This window comes from Pezoporus flaviventris, unplaced genomic scaffold (assembly GCF_033815535.1).
Source record: "Pezoporus flaviventris isolate CSIRO_AGI_PZ_B2104156 unplaced genomic scaffold, CSIRO_AGI_Pfla_v1 ptg000013l, whole genome shotgun sequence".
NCBI lineage: Eukaryota > Metazoa > Chordata > Aves > Psittaciformes > Psittacidae > Pezoporus > Pezoporus flaviventris.
The window spans coordinates 24,192,866-24,209,661 of NW_026892561.1; the positions used below are offsets into that span (position 1 = coordinate 24,192,866).

At 40.9% G+C, this 16,796-nt stretch overlaps 1 protein-coding gene across 11 annotated transcripts in view; it reads left to right on the top strand.

Annotated features, from left to right (window-relative positions):
* ARMC9 (armadillo repeat containing 9) overlaps positions 1-16,441 on the top strand; it is a 71,911-nt gene extending 55,470 nt beyond the window's left edge. For all 11 annotated transcript variants that reach the window (XM_061452247.1, XM_061452253.1, XM_061452243.1 and 8 more), the window contains 4 exons: positions 1,729-1,850; positions 4,947-5,079; positions 9,595-9,767; positions 13,105-16,441. In XM_061452247.1, coding sequence (XP_061308231.1) covers positions 1,729-1,850; positions 4,947-5,079; positions 9,595-9,767; positions 13,105-13,127 — 451 coding nt within the window. In that variant the 3' untranslated portion in view covers positions 13,128-16,441. The remainder of the gene's footprint in view (positions 1-1,728; positions 1,851-4,946; positions 5,080-9,594; positions 9,768-13,104) is intronic.
* Positions 16,442-16,796: the final 355 nt, after the last annotated feature.

A 16,796-nucleotide genomic window follows, 5' to 3' on the forward strand; every position in this document is an offset into this window, starting at 1 on the left:
GTGAAAATTAATTTCCTTGCTGCTCTGTCCTAATGGTAGAATTAATATGACTGTTTGGGGCTCTCATGTCGTAAGGAGTCATGAGGTATCAACCTGAATGAGAAGTTTGTACTTTGTATCTAATTTGTGTGCAAGAATACTGCAGTAAATAGATGAAGACATTCTTGAACTAAATTTTACAACAGAAAAGCACATGCTTTGATGGCTTTTACGCTGTTCAAATTTTAGTGGGAATTCATATGCTAAAATGAGGAAATGCTGTCGTAGAAAGCCATGCAAGAGGAGAACAATAAAACTGACCAAATCTTAGCTGCCTTAGTTTGAAAGCAGTATCTGAACTAAATGTATTTCATATTCTAAATAATTTAAGTGGCTTGTGTTTGTGTTGGATGAAATGGCATGAAAAATGACAGACTTTTGCCTCATTTGCAGCTTGTCTACCAAGGGATAATCCAGGACAGTTGATCTGAATTATCTGAAGTTTTGGACTCAGCAGAGTAGTTAAACTACATTAAAAATTTGCATAAATGCTTGCATTCAGAACTGAAGTGAATAGAACTTGTTTGAAGCTCTTCTTGTGAGACTTGATGTAACATATTGCATTTTAAAAACATTGTAAAAGATGAAACAGTTGATGGAGATACTATAATGTATATCTTTGAGTTGTTGGTTCTTACCTCCAAAAGGAGGGGAGAAGAGGGGTAGGGTGAATATCTAGTGCTGAATAGAAGTATTCACACAGAAAATTAATGCAGAATAGCCACTGCACATGTAGCAGATATTCCATGCTAATTTTTCTATGACTTCCCAGTGCAGACAAGGCTCTAGTTACTTCAAATGAGTTGTCATGAGATCCCAATATAGACAAGCTCTTGCTGTATGGAGCTGAGGGAGCCAGGAAATACTGGAAAATTGCCTTTTTTCTTTTTTTTTTTCTCTCTCCTCTTTTTTTCCCCTTCTCTTTAAAGAAGCACTGGCTGAGATCACTCAAGGGGGACTGAACTACTTAATATTCTGCAAGGTGTTTCCTTAGAAACTGATTTAGCTCTGAAATCATTAACTGCCTTGTTGGACTGTGTCCTTTCTAACTAGAAATATAATCTAGTTACTCTAACCTGATATTGGACAGGGAGACTTTCTGTGTCTGCCAACTTATCTTCACTCACTTTTCACACCCCTCTTGCTGTGTTTTATTGCTTATTACTAAGCAATCTTGACCCTGTTCTGTCCTTCTGCTACTTCACTTTTTCACTGATCAACCTCACTTGGGAAATCAGCAGTTCTATTTCTTATCTACTTTGTTTTAAATCTGTATTGCGTATTGCTCTGTAAAGTGAAATCCTTGTAATATTCGGGAGCAAATCTTAAATCCTTGAAAAAGCGGAGTATTCAAGACCTCCCAGCCGCACTGCTACAGGCTTTTTCTTTTAAGTGTCCTGGTGCATTTTGGGTCTTCAGGCTGCAAGGAGTTACAGTTTCCTTTCCTTGACTCTTTTATTGCAGCAGAAAAAAGTGTTAATTTCAAATATGTTTAGCATCACCTGGTTTGAGGGAGCTGCAGTCATGCAGTTAAATTATGTCCTGAGTACTAATTTGCAATATGAAATATAAAATAATGTCAATAATCTTCTATGTCATTGCAGACAATTAGAAAAAATTAGAATTTACTCTCATGCAACATTTTGTGCTGCAAGCATTCATCACCCTGCATTCTCCTTTCTCCTCTAGGCCAGAAAATTATACCAATTCTTATCATGATAGGGATGAGAAGCTGCAGTCTCTGCCAAGTGATCATTCTTCCACTTGTGGGAGCACCTCCAGCATTTCTGACCTCTGCGTTTCCCCTTCATGTAAGGATATTCTGTGAATGCTGCTGTTAACTGTGTCTGTCTTTCTTGACTGGGGCAGGCATTTGGGGTTTAGCTTATGTGTTGTAGATTTGTTGTTTTTTAAATGCAGCCTTGGAACTGGCCTTCCATTTTTCAACCCTGAGGCATTCTGCAAGACCTTGGGGCACACGGTTGGATTTTGACTTGAGCTAAATAAGTGGCTGCAGAAGGTAATGTGTGGTCAACAGAGACTAATAGTCTCACTTGCCTCACTCCATCTCGCTTCCTGCGGAAGTGCCAACTATCCTACCCAGGGCTTCCAATATGCAAAGTATACTGTATCTCCATGATGCCCTCTGCCTAGGGAAAGAGCTGCAGCCCAGAGACTGTGCACTTCACAACAAGTAAAGCCCCTTACTTGATCAAATATACCCTTGTTTGGATCTAAATGAATCACTGTCTGCTGGCACCTGCAGGCTCTGTTGGCTAGACCTCTGTATTAAAGTTGAAGGCAGCTGCAGTTATCTGCTTAGATTTGCAACTACATTCAAACCATTAAAGGTTGTGGAGGATGGGAAGCCCTGTGCTGTATAGCTGTGTTGTGGGTGATGCTGCTAAGCTTCTGTCCTTGCAACTTAAACTGAAATGAATACAAACTCAGCTGGACCTGAGAACTCAGAAATATGATGGAATGTACAAGGTTATAGCCTTCTGAAATACTTTATTTCTTAATTTCTAATATCCACAGGATCATGGAACTTCAGATGTGGGAGTTTCAGCCTTCTTGCAGGGACTCATTAACATTTCCAATTAGGGATTTAAGGCAAAATGTTCTGCAGTCTTAGATAAAGGATCTTGCGGTATATCCGGTACAGAATTATTAATAAGGTCAGACAAAGCATGCCTTTACTTTGCTGAAAAATATGCTTTGAAGCAGTAAAGGAATAGCATACTTTTCACTCTTTTATTTTTTTAAATTTCCTAGAGGAAATGAAAAGGATTCTGAGAAAAGTAACCAAAGTCTTACAGGCAGGAATTTGCTTGTGTAATGCCTAGAGCTGATAAATATAACATGCTGAATGAAAGCCGTATGATAGAAGCAGATGAACGTCTTGTTCAAGATGGGCACTTGGTTTCTCACTGTTGTGTAGGAATGAGAGCTGCGGTCCTCTCCTCAAGCCTCCCTTTGCACAATAGCACCTCGAGTATAGCTGAGCCCATTTTACGGGGAGGTTAACTGGCCAGGGGCAGCAACTTGGAACAGGAGAGGTTGTAAACTAATCAAAAGCGTGCTGACTTGATAGTTCTCCTATATAGAAGGGGGGGGGGGGGGGGAACAGCGTGTTAACTGTTTTCAGTCAAAATTATGTGCAGATAGGTAATAATCAGAGTACTAGAATATACTCTTCTCTTGTAGAAAAAAAAAAAAGGAATATATGTACAGCATATTGCAAGTTTATATGCATTATACATGTAAAAAGACAAATTATTTGTGAGTGTGGCAGAGACAATTCTTCCTGGCATTAATCCAGGCTATAAGGCAACAGTGGGCTACTTGAAAGATCGCCATAGGCTTCTTTCAGGTTTTTGCAAGTAGCCAGTGAGCTACATGCTTGTCTTTCTTACCTTTTGGGATTTAGAAATCAGGAGTAGGAGAAGAGAAAAGAGAGACTGCGCTGCTGGATCCCTGGTTGTTCATGTCAGTGACAGTGCTTTCATTCTGTATAATGATAATTGGAATGAATCTTTGGACATCCCCTGTTTTCCAAAAGGTGGTGGGGTTTGCAATTTTTAAATTGGAAAGGCTTTAATTTAAGACAATTGAAAATGAGCCCTTTCTCTTCTAGTGCCTTTCTAAGATATGGCAGGGAACAGTACATAACAAAAAGGCGTAAAAATAATTGTACTGCATCAAGAGACTGTCATCATGCCCTTCCAAACATATTTGCTGTGCAATAAATATGCAGTTTGTTGAGTTCTGATCTTAGTCTGATGGTGATTATGCAGTACCAGGAACCTGCTCACTTCAGAATATGTGTTTTTGAGCATCACGTGAATACTTTGGGATTCAGAGTTTCATGCAGTAACATCGTGAAATGAATAAGTGAAAAAGCAGAATAAAAGCTTTGTGTGAACAGTTAATATCATCGAGGTCATATCTCAAGGAAGATAAGTTTAGTCTCAAGAAACTTTCATCCTCTTTTGTTTTATAAAAATAAGAGCAGTTCTTAATGTCCTTCACAGCTGGATATATTCAGCTGTTCTCGAGTCAGTCTGATGTTGTCTGATTTTTATCACTTTGGTGAAGAATCAATAATTCTGGCCCTTTCTGTTTTGTCTCCTATGAACAAAAAACTTGTTGACTAAAGAGGAACTCTGGTCATCTTACTATACTTACTATTCTGAATCTCAAACAGAACACGCTCTGAGCAGCCAAATGCCTGTGACCTGATTTTTATCCATATCAACATGTGAGACCAGATAGGATGTCAGCCTGTCCTGAGCATGGGAGGAATGGAGCTAGGAATTTTCCCTAAACTTTTACTGAACTTGCACATCTTGGTAGCCTTTCGTCTCTCGGCAGACTGACTGTCCTTCCCTTCTCCATTAGTGCAAGGCAGAAAGTGAGGCGTCTTGAACAAATGTAATAGAACTGAAGTCTGACAGAAGTGTAAAACAATGGGTTTTATTCACAGTGGCTGCCTATCCTGCTATGGATATGTACAGACAACTGCAAATGGTTACATTCCTGTGGATTTAATGAGATACTGGTCATTAGCTGATATACCTTAACTGATGGTCTGCATGATACTAGCCTATTGTGAATGCTTTGAAAATGATCCAAGTGTGTTTTACTTTCCGACTGCAAAGGGCTGGAAATGTGCACACTTGCAGTTGGCTTGGCTCAGCTCATGAGCTATAATGCACTCTGCCATGCTAATGCAGTAGCCTGCTATTATCTCAAGGTTTCCTTCATTCAGCAGGAACTGTGATTTGATTGTGGTTTTAGTAAAATTGTAAAGAGACAGCTCCTCACCGAACTGTGGTTTTTTTGTTGATATTTTTTGTTGGGTTTTTTGTTTGTTTTGTTTTGATGATTTTTTTATTTTTTAATAGCAGTTGAAATTAAGTCATCTAGAGAATTCTCTTCAGGCCATAGAGTGGACCGAAGCATCTCAGCTAGTGACAATACCTTGTCTTCCCGATCTACTGACTTCACCCAGGATGAAGTAAATGGGCAATCACACAGGTATGGTTTATCCAGAGGAGTATCTAGAAGTGCAAGAGGAGTCTGAGAGGACTTACCAGCTAATTCCTTGCTGCTGTAAAGACAATCTGTTAAGTCATTTGATGTATGATGTAGTCTGGTCTGAGACAGCTGTGACTGTGCTTGCCAAACAAAATACCCCTAATTGTGCCAGAGGCAGCTGTTCAATTCCTAAGCATCTGGTCTAGAACAGGAAAAATTTCAAGCAAGACATTATTAATGAACTTCACATGTATGCAAAATGCAGTGTTTTGCAAATAAAATTTCCTGATTGCTTCCTTAGATGACTCGACTCTAACCCATGAAAAGTCATTTATTAGTAAAGAAATAGGTAGGACTGTGGGAACAGGGCAGGAACTAACTTGCAGGAGGAAGAGAAATGAAGCATTTATGTCGATTAAGGGGGTTTAAACATGCTGAGTTACTAGCATGGCTGACCAGAATCCCCAGTTTATCCTCTAGACAGGTATAGCAAGGGAGCAGTATTATGAGTTCTCTCAGCAATGGGTTTCAACTCTTCTTTGAAACAATTTCTCTCAAAAGAAGATGAAAGATCCTTCCTCTCCTTCTCCTGTTCATACCTTGACCCCTCTGTGAAGCCTTTGTCATATGTAGGACTGTGATGTTGTATCTTGGATGGGAACTAGGAATTCATTAGCAATTGGCCCAAGGTTTACCAAACTTTTTCAGGGCTTGTATGTATCCTTCAGACATTAACAGCTTTTTCCTATAGCTAATTTGATTGGGCCAAGTTTTAAACAGTGAGTGTAGAGAAATTATAAAAGCAAGTACATTCCAGAAGTAAAACACAGTAAAAACAGAATGGGTGGAGATGTGTTTAAGGAAAGGTTTTACCAGTTCTTTATGGATCTAATTTTTCAAACTGCTTAGCTATTTGTGTTTAGCACTTCTGAAAATTGGACTCTCTGCTTAGAGTTTTGTTTCCTTCTGGCCTACAGACGCCTGTGTGTGGTTTTGGGGTGTTTTGTTTGGGGGGGATTGGTGTGGTTTTGGTTGTGTGTTGGTTTTTTGGTTGGTTGGTTTGGTTTGGGGTTTTTTGTTTGGTTGGTTTTTTTTGTTTTACCCCCAGTTGTGCTGTTTCCATGGTGACATCTGAGCTGTTACGTATTGTCAACGAATTATCACTGGTTAGCAGCTGAAATGCCTAGTAATCATGGTCTCATCCCAGCATTACTGGTTTTGTTTCTGTTGCCTGTCCTAACAGAAGCCAAGCACATATTACAAATGAGAATTTTATGGTCAAATTGCTTGCTTTGTGATGGAGAGATTATTTTTCAGGCCTTGGCTTGCAAGAAGCAAGCCAAATTGGTAACATCTTTCCCCCACCTTGGTGAGAGGCTTTGCTTCTATACAGTTATAATCTATTATTAAAAAGATATGTCTTCCGTAATTTTAATTTTTCTGCATAAATGTATGTCTAAATCTCACTAATAGATGGATCTCTAACTGAAGGAACAGGTGCAGTATTCCGCAAGAGAAGATAGTGTCTTTTTATTGCGTGCTTTCTTAGCATGCATACAATAATTTGTATTTACAAATGCAGCCTCGAGTTACGGATATGGGAATACAGCCATTCACAGTCCAAACACAGGGGTTCCTGTGTCAAGGTCTTTTGTTAATGTGTTGGTGTTGCAATAGCTGGACGTGCCTTTTCATTCTTTCATTCATGGAAACATGCTTTAATTTGTTTGCAAAACAAACAGAGCAAATGTATCACTGCTTTGGTCATAGTTTTGACCGCTGTAAGACATGTGTCCTTCCTACTAGGCAAATACCAAGACCTTCCTAGCAGAGGTATGTGTGAGAAAAAGAGGGATGAATTATGGTCACTGCTATATCCCCTCTTCCTTAGCAGTATAGACTGGGAATTTAACTGCACAGAGATCAGTGAAATTACGCTGTCACTCTGAGAGAAGAATGAGACCACAGCAGTGGCATGTTTATTGTGGTTCTTTCCACAGGCACAAATGATTGTTATAGCTGATATATGTCAGACTGGCAGCTGCCCTGAGTTGCTATTCTCTGCTGCATTTTAATAATATAAGAATATAAATCTGTTCTGCTTTTTAGCTAATCAAGGCCAAATTAGTAGTAGACTTGAGTTTACAATTGTGGATGGCTGAAAAAGCCTGTATCTTTTTATTTTGAAATAAAGGGTTTAAACTCTACAAGGCCTTCTTAGGTCTCTAATGGTCTTGGTTTTCTGATAATCTGGTAAAAATCGCCCAAAGTCCAAGTGTATTTCTATTGGACAAAATGGTCTAGTCATCTTTGTATGTTCAAGTGAGTTTGTTGCAGGTTGGGGTTTTTTTGTTTGGTTGGTTGTTTTGGGGTTTTTTTTAGTTTGCTTGAGCACTTGTTCTCAAATTACCGCACCTTGTTGTAAATGACTCCTTTACTAAATACTGTGGAACATTTTCCCACAGTTAGATTTTGCTGCTTCTTTCTTCATCTCATCAATTTCTAAAGGATGCCAAATAGCAGTTTTCTGTGTTATTCTGAGGATTAGTTCTTTTCTGTTGATCTCAGCCTGTTTATTGGTGTAGTAAAAGATGAGGTGGTTCCGTGGCACCTGGGCACATCGAGACCAAGATCTGCTCTGCACCCTGCTAGAAAAGCAGCAGTTTTGTTTTGCTCTGGGGTTTAGAGGTTGTGTTTTTTTTCAATTTTATAGTGTTTGCTACCAGCTTATTTTATATAATCTTCTCCTGAAGAGTTTGCAACGATGTGAGCCATCTGTGTGACCACTGTGTGACTCTTTGGTATAGTGACTGCTCTTTGGTATAGTGACTCCGGTTGCATTACTTTGTGTCTGGAGTGCTTACAGTCCATCTGCCCAGGTTACTGCAGTGGAACTCTGTGAAGATTACTGATGGCTATAAAAACATTTCTTAGTGTATGGGGATACAGATCCAGACCTTTGTTACCTATTGCTGAATAGAGGGAAAGAAAGCTCATTTACCGCTCAAAAACTGTGGTGGTGAAGCTGTTGGTTCTTCCTTTTGTGTCTGTGTTAGCTTATTATAGTATGTATATGATTACCATGACAAGCAAAAGTGAATTGAAAACCCAGCTCTTGAACTAAAGTGAATAAAATGACAAAAAAGCAGTAACAATGAGACTGGTTTATGGTGAGAGATATTTAAATATGTCTGTGGCCCACGGCTTGGGGTTTTATCTGGCCGATCTTAGGTTTTTGGTTTTGTTTTCCTGGTACCTCCTCCTTTGAAATGAGACAAATGTAATACTTGTAATACTCGGAGACAGGTGGAGGGCTGCTGAGATGGCTCATAGCAGACATGCCAGTTAGCATGTCTCTGTCCTTAATAGTTAGCGTGTACAAATGTAAAATAAGACAATTCATTTCATTTAAAATACAAAAGGAACACTTGCTCAGATCTCCCTGCAAGGTGAAGCAGGGGTATGGAAGGGCTAATCAGCGCTGACTAAGCAGCATTCCCAGGGGAGGAGGCAAGATTAAATGTCTTGAAAATCCGCCTAATCACCCTTTCTGATGGTCACAAAAGGTTCTTTTGATGGCGCTAATAACACGGGGACTTTCCATTTTAATCTCATCTTTAGATGGCACCTTTTTCGATCTCCTGCCTTTGGCTCTTCTATTTTCTATTTAAATATGGTCAGCTTTTTTCACGTAGCTATTATTTCGGTTTAACCTTTTCTCCTTTTGAGAGAAAATTGACTCACTAGAGCAAACATGAGTATAGATTCTGAATTACGTTAGAGACTTGCTGTTTCCTGGTAGCCTCAATTTTTGTACCTGGGAAAGACTACTGATGCTGGGGGCAGGGAAGGACAAAGTATCTTCACACAGTCATGGACTACATTTTAAAGAATGGTATTCTTGCCGCACAAGCAGACTGTGAAATAGCAGCAGCTGTTTTATGTTCTCAGTGTGAGCAAGGAACCTGTGTGCTTAGGGAATTTATTTCATAGATGCCATCGCAGCTTTTTGCTCTTTTGACAAAGCCTTCAGGGTGTTCTACAAATCTTACCACAGCTGGGAGCCAGGGAGGCTGCCTGTTTCTGCCAAGATTGTGACCTATACCTGGGAGAAGTAATAGTTAGTGCCATAAAAGGATGCATTCCTGTGCTGTAGCATACCTGTTTGCGCCTCAGATTGAGTCTCTGTGTGTGATAAATACAATGGAAAACAAGCTAAAGATCTATTACTTGTTTGCAAGGGACTTAACTGAACCTGTTTAATCCTGTTGTCCAAAGAACCATGTTTGAGTAGGATAGACGGGTCGATAGAGCCAAGTTTAGAAGCAACTCGGTGAATACATGCCCCAGGGCAGTACCTGTAGTGCCACTGTTCCTTTCCATTTGCAGTCTCCCTGAATTTTGCGCAGTCTGTTATGCCGTCACAGCATGTACTGCGGGTTTCACTTGGTTGCAGACTTATTATACATACATAATTCTCCATGCATTGCTAACCCTTTCCATCTCCTCCTACAGTGAGTTTCCCTCAGCCTTCACCAGCAAACCTAAGATCCCTCGCACTCCCGAAGTGCAGAGTGCCAGCCCTAGAAAGGGAAAGGTCCCAGCCATTGCTCCCCAGTTCTCTCAGTCTGGACCCCAATGCACAAGTCGTCCCAGCTCCTCAGGATCATCCACAAAGAGCAGACAGAGTAAGTGGAAAAAGTCATCATTCTGTGTGTCAGACCTTGGGGTGGGAATGGAGGGAGCACTGTAGTAGCTCTCCAGGAATGAAGTTGTATGCTACAACTGTGCCAGGAGTATGTGACATTGTACTTGTCATCTGCAGGATATACAACCATGTAATTATGTCCTGCTGAACGCTGCTCCTATTTCCAGGCTGTTGTGTGAGCAGTTAAAGAGACATGCTTTTTCCTGTATCTGGGTGGAGAAAAGCGGCCCAAATTCTATGCTTCTACGATTCTGTGAATTCTCAGAAGCTTGGGGGGAAGCTTCTAGTCTCAGACTTCCTCTAGATTTCATAAGACCTTTTCCTTATCTTCAGACACACACGTTTGCTCCATTCTTGTAAAGTGTTTAATGTTCTTCAGTTTGGATCTCTGGGTGTGTCTGCACTGCAACTGAATGTAGACCAGATGTCAGGCAGTTCAGAAGACAGGCGCAGGGCAGCCTAGCCAAAACTTGGTGTGCTGCCTGTGACAGTCATCATTCTGCTGGAGACTCGTATTTAAGAACCACATGGAGGTCTTATTGCCTGAAGAGGTTTAAGCAGTACTAGTTTCCAGTGGGCTCAGAAGAGGTCTGTAACTTGAGGTCAGAGGGAAAGGATGGACACTAGCTTTAAGCCAGCCAACACCAGCCCAAGAAAGCAGAAATGTTATCTCAGATACTCTTACGACAGTAAACGTGTATGGTATATAAGCTGGGGAGAGGTTTGGAAGAAGAGAGAAGAAAGATGCGTTCTTGAGTAATTAGCGTGATTTTTCCCTGGAGTGTGGGTAGGACTAGCTGGATTCATCAATGAAAATGGCAGGAGCTATGTGCTGTATATTCTCATTCCAAACATATTTGAAGAGGTTTAGTGATGATTATTTGATCACAATGCAACGTCAGCTCTGTTCGTTAGATGTAACTTATCTTTAAACCTTTCACAAACACATGGTAACTCATAGTACCTTACAAACCTTTGCAAGAAATTTGACGTGTGTGTATATCCTTAGCACCTCATTACAGGTAGGGAAAATGAAACACAGAGAATTGAAATAACCTAGTAAATAACCAGTAGAACAGGAAAGAGCTTCCTAAGTCTTCTGCGTTGTTCACTGATTGTTGTTCCACACAGCTGCATGTGCAGGGAGATGGGGTGGTTTACATTCAGGGAGTACAGGTGAGGCAATGGTAGGGAATGTCCTTGGTGGTGAAGAGAGGTTTTGACCTAGAGGGTACTTGCTTGAGCAGTCCTATGCTTAGGTAATATTGCCAGCTCTTTTGGATTTACTTATGCTGCATATGCCATGTGCTTTACCTCTGACATTTCTGTTTCCTGTGATAGCAGCACTGTTCTGCCCTGATTGAATGTGGTGTTAACACCCGAGAGTGTCCCTGCTTCCTCTTTCAGTTCATTTACAAAAGCACTGGCCAATTGAAAAGGAGAAACTCTGCTGAAGAAGGGAAAAGCATAGTGTGTGTGTGCACATAAATACTCCTCCGCATGTTCTAGTTTCTCCAGGACAGCTTAACGCTCCTGGGTGCCGATGTCCTATGAAAGATGCAATATACATATGTTGCTCTCAGAGGGCTCTGGAGAAAGTTCTTTTTCCAGTGGCATAGTGTTTACTGTATTTTATCTTGAAATGGCATAAGAGCAGAGGATGATCAGAATTGTATATCACTTGGGTTTCTCTGCTAATTCAGTAAGTCCAGACTCTTTGGCTCTTCTGACTTTTACTGGGTTGGATTTGTCCTTCAACACACCTCTTAGCTGTATCTGTGCATCCTAAAGCTGAACGTATAACGGGCATCACATCTTACTATGTGTCCATTTAGCTTTTCTCCTGAGTTTCCTATTGGGGTTCCAGGTAATTGTTTACTATCTGCCCACAGGTGCCATGAGACAGACTTGGTGTCAGCAATTGAATGTTAAACTCTTATCTTCCTGCTAAAAATAGCAAATAAATTATTTTGCAAAAAAAGTCTTCTTCCATTCACGCTGTGTATGTGTCCTGCATTGCTCTCTGCTGTCACAGAGCACCTGTTAGTTACTGTACATCTTGTGCAGGCTTTCACAGGCTTTTTATGGTTAGGAAAAGTGAGAGGAAGGTGATAAGGACCAGATTTCAAAGGACTAAAAAGGACTTTAAACACTTGAGGCTCTCAAAGGTAGTTCCGAGCTGTTACTTAAAGATGCAGGGAAGGCATTTGAAGCAGGTGAGCCCCTAATGTTTCCCTAGTAAAGCTCTGTGCAACTGTTCCTTTAATTTCCTAGCTGACTCATCTGTAAGTCAAAATTGTATCTGACACATAGATATCAGCAATCAGTAGCTTTCAGCAGTCGATGCCTCCCGTTTGCTGCTGCATAGGTATGTAGGTTTTTACATATCAAGAGATTCTGTCCTAGTGGAAGCTTGTGTTTAGTTTGCGGATTTCTTGGTATTTCTCCAGAAATACAAGTTATTATAGTTGATAGACATGATGAGAAAAGGATTAGTTCTGATTTTACTTACTTGATGTGCTCACTTACCTTAGAGACACATGTTTAACTTGCTTTCAATGTTATGGGTGTGTTTTCTGGAAATAAGTTGTTCTTACATAAACCCAGCTGGACTGTTCCTCTTGGCACTTGGAGTGTGTGGAATGCCTGAGGAATGCAGAGGAAGCACAGGTACAAGTGGAGCTACAGCCCTGAGGCAAGATTCCTGCATGAGATGTAGCCTGCTGCTGTTAGCTGAGCTCTGAAGTTGTACATTAAAGCAAAACCAAGCTCCTCCAAATGAAATCGGCCATGCTGGGGTTTTCTGCGGATTCTACTTCCTAGCTCGTGCAGGGACGACACTGGCAGCATGGCTAGAACATTTAGACTTTTTCAACTGTGCTTATGTGCCCCATGTGGACATAGTTGAATGGTTTAATCTACCCTGTTCCTTACTCTGCGTCTGTTCCAAGCAACTCTGTGTGGGCGAGCTGAAGCTGTTCGCAGTGTACCAAGTTGTGTCTAGGGCACAGTGGAGCCAGAGTAGTACAAAAATCTCTACCAGAAGAATGAGGAATGATTTTTATCAGGTGTGTCACTGGGCCCTGGTAACCCCCTGTTCCTTCACGAGTTCTTTCAGTGTCCCCTGCGGAGTGGTTGCCATAAATACATTCTGCGTTTTTTAAGTTGCAACATCAGTGGTTAAGGTGCCTTTCTATATATTCTTTGTGGTGTTTGTGTCACTGTACAGGTTGTATAAGTGTTGCCCTCAGGCAGCTCCTGTGTTGTAATAAATCCTGCTTTCAGCTGACAGATCCTTTCTTGCTGTTTTTCTGCAGGCAGCCAGTCCTACAGGAAGTGAGAACAGTTCCTTTCCTCAAGAATCACCTGTCACATTGTTGAAGGACAGAGCCAACTTCCTGTAATGAGCTTTACTGGCGACCTACTGAGAAGAGGGTTAGGTTATTGACATTGCATGGCGTATGCCTTGCACAGTGATTCAGGGATTATCTGATGGGATGCATCTGTTGTCATCTCTAAACCTGGCTAAGACACGGGCCTTGTTATTACAATTCAAGGCCTGGGCAGCAGCCTAGGACTGATATGGAAGATGCATGTAGTCCTAATATCTCCAATAGTTTACTCTAAAGTGACATTGCCACCTTGAGAAGAAACTCTTGCTCTCTGCCTCCTGTGTCAGAGTAAATGGCCTTTGGAGACAGGATGTAATGCTCAGCAGAGGAGACTGACCAAGCAACTGTCTTTTTTACATACTGCTCACTGAATTTATTATGCCTTTGTGAATTAGTTGGGAGATATCTGTGTTCAAAGGATCTGAACTAGGAGTGAAAATGTACGCCATGTGTGCAGAGCCTCGCTGCCTGGAGCAGTCTTGTGTGGAGCGAGTTCTGTATTTGGCTACCAGATACTGGAGAGAAAGTATTTCATCAACTTCTGATTGACCTGTGGCAGTTGAAAAAAACTGTGCCAGTGCCCAAGGCTGCACCCATGCACACCACCATGATCAGCAGCTTTATCTGCAGCAATCACTCCTACTATTTCTTCCGTTTCTTTTCTTAATTCTACTGTTAAACTTTTGTGGAATGAATAATCCTTTTTTTTTTTTTTTTTTTTTAACACTGAAATGAAGAACTTTGTTTCTTCATTCAAAGAAACCGTGAGAATGTGAACACATCAGAAGTAACCTTCTCTTTACACATGGCTATGGACAATCTTCTTTGGTCTTTGTTGCCTTTTTTATGTTCTTCACTTCTGAGTGATAACTGGTTATGACTTCATGGAATTTGTGCTAGTCTTCAGTGAATATGAAGTGCTGGATAGGCAAGAGAGATCAGAAAGCCCTCCACTAAATAAAAAAAGAGAGCAGTTAGTTCCACCAGTGAATTACAAAGCTAGTGCTGTTTGTTATTCTTTCTCTCAAAAATAACAGCGACCAGGAAACACTAAATTCTTCACTGGGGGTTGGCTTTTCAGTAACATCCCCTCATGTGACACAGCTGTTAGGACAACAGCAACAACTTTCCAGAACTGTGGTTTGCCTTGGAGCTTGGCTGCTGCTGAGGCAGATATGCACGTAACACAGGCAGTGTATTTGCCATAGGCAGACTTCAAAAGCAAATGCTTTAACACACAAAAAGAGAGAAGGTAAGGCTTTTGTTTTGGAGTTTCACCTTGAGAAACAAGCAAGTGGACACAGCCTGAAAGGTATAGCAACTCTGGTAGTGATGCTACCTTCCCCTAGGGTAAAGATAATGTAAAACCACCACCCGTTTCCATAGCACCAGAAGAAAGCTTTATGCTTCTGATGAGACCTTGCATTGTGCCTCTTGGTATGTGGTGGCAACTGAAGAGCCAAGGCCATTTCCTTGTGTGATGTGGTTGCCATGAGACCCACCAAGGTCACTGACGCTGCATCAGATGTTTGCAGAAAGAGCTTCCATGTGCAAGTTCAGGTAACCCCTTTGGATAATAGACTTTAAACTGAAACAGGATATTCTGTAGGAGAAGACACCTCCCAGTTTAAAATCTAGTCTTATTCATGTGGTGGGGACGATTTACTGCTCAGTAACTTCAGGGTCCTAAAACAAACCAGGCAATGCTGCTTTAACTCCTAAACTACATAGGACATAAAGTGATTGTAGACACTTGATAGCCGCCACTGCATGGATCTCCACGCATGACAAAGAAATCACAGAAAATCTCTGACCTGTGCTTCAATTCATCCACTTCCTCTCAGAATTGATAAACACAATAATGGGAAAATGGTTCACAAAAGGGCAGTAGTGGAAAGCAGCCATTAAAACTCACCTGGTAGTTTTCCAATGTAGGCAGCTTTTCTCTTTCCTTTGAAATGCTGTCTTTTTTCTAACATTGTAATAGCAGTGGTCAGGTTGTTAACACTGATGTGCTAAGCACATTCATTTGCATACACAGATAACACATAATGCTCCAGTAGTTGAGTTTTATTTATTTTAGAGCAATGCTGAATTTCATGTTGGAGCAAATGTGGTTCTCTGAGATGCAGAGCAGCAGCTCTTGAAAAGTGTTGATTGCAGACTAATTTTCTTTATTTGGAAGGACACAACACCGAACCTCACTGGCTTTACCGTTAGTTGAGATCTAAATCACATCATTCCTTCTGAGTCAGCTGAAGGTGGTTGGTCGGTATGGCTACAACTGTTCCAGCAGATACAGGTTCATGAAAAACAAAATGCATCTTGTAGAACTGGACTGAAAGGAGCAAGCTGAAGTTTATGTATTTGTGTGTTTGTTTCTTATGCAGACCTATTGCAACGCAGAACTTTATATGTACATTTTTCCATATTCTAATCCTCGATGTTTTGGAGTGTGAGTATAGAGTTTGAAACAGTAATGCTTGAGAAACTTTGTTTTCCAAATGCAGAGAAGAGCTATGGATATGCTTAGAAATAAATTCTCAGCTGAGCAGTAATTTGAGAGGCCAGCTAAGTAATGTGTCCTCCTTTTCTCTGTCTTGTTCACAAAAAGCCCCTGTGATGCCAGCTGGAAGGTTTTGAAGCTAATGAAAAATGTTGATTCTGCCTTTGTTAGTAGGACTCCAGTATTCGGGGTTGAAAGGTCCCCAGATGGAGGTCAGTAACATATACATAGCAAATTCTGCACCTCACTCCTAGAAGGTGTTAGGGTTTTTTTGTGTATGCCATGTAGAGGCTGCTGCTAGATGCACCACCACCATGATAAATTCATAATAGGAGCAGTGGAAATTGCCTGCCCGAATGAGAGGGGAGTGATTGTGCTTAGAGTGGCTGTGATTTTGTTTACAATGAGCAAATATGGTTATTGCATATGACACAGATCAGCCAGGGAAGTTTTTCTGAGACCAAAGATCTGTGTGGTGCTAGTGTGCCTTTTGGATATAACTTCTCTATATTCAGTGTAATTTTGTTTGTACAGTGTTGTATGAGATACAAAATGCACAAATCAATTTAATTTTGCATAGAGGGCTCATTCTGTACAAGTGCTTTAAAATTATCTGGCAATGACTGAGTGTAAATGCTTCTAAAGGGATTTTCTTTTTCTTCTTTTTGATAGGTTAGTTCGGGTTTTCATGAACTTTTAGGGTGTGCATTTGTTTATATTTCAGTCTGATTTATTGTTAATAAATTCTGTCCCCAACGGTTTTGTCTCCACCTGAGTTGAAAACACAGTTCCCTTCTGTTCAGCCTAGCCTGTCTCTACAGAGGTAGCATGCTTACTCAGTGTTGCAAAGCAGGCATGAACCACTCATTGTTTGTGGTCTCTCACAAGGAGAGCCCAGGCAAGTGGGATGCCACCAGTGACACTGATTTGGTGTCAGAAGTATTTGTTGGAGGATTTAAGTGTCTAGGGAAGACAAGCAATTAAGTGCTCTGGAGGAAAAACATTTCTGTGATGTGGAGGGGCAGTGGTTCCTTGGTTTGGCTTTGAGTTGTTTCCTTTAAACAAAGTTCCAGTAGTCTTTATAAATCATGGTGGAGGTTACAGTGTAGAG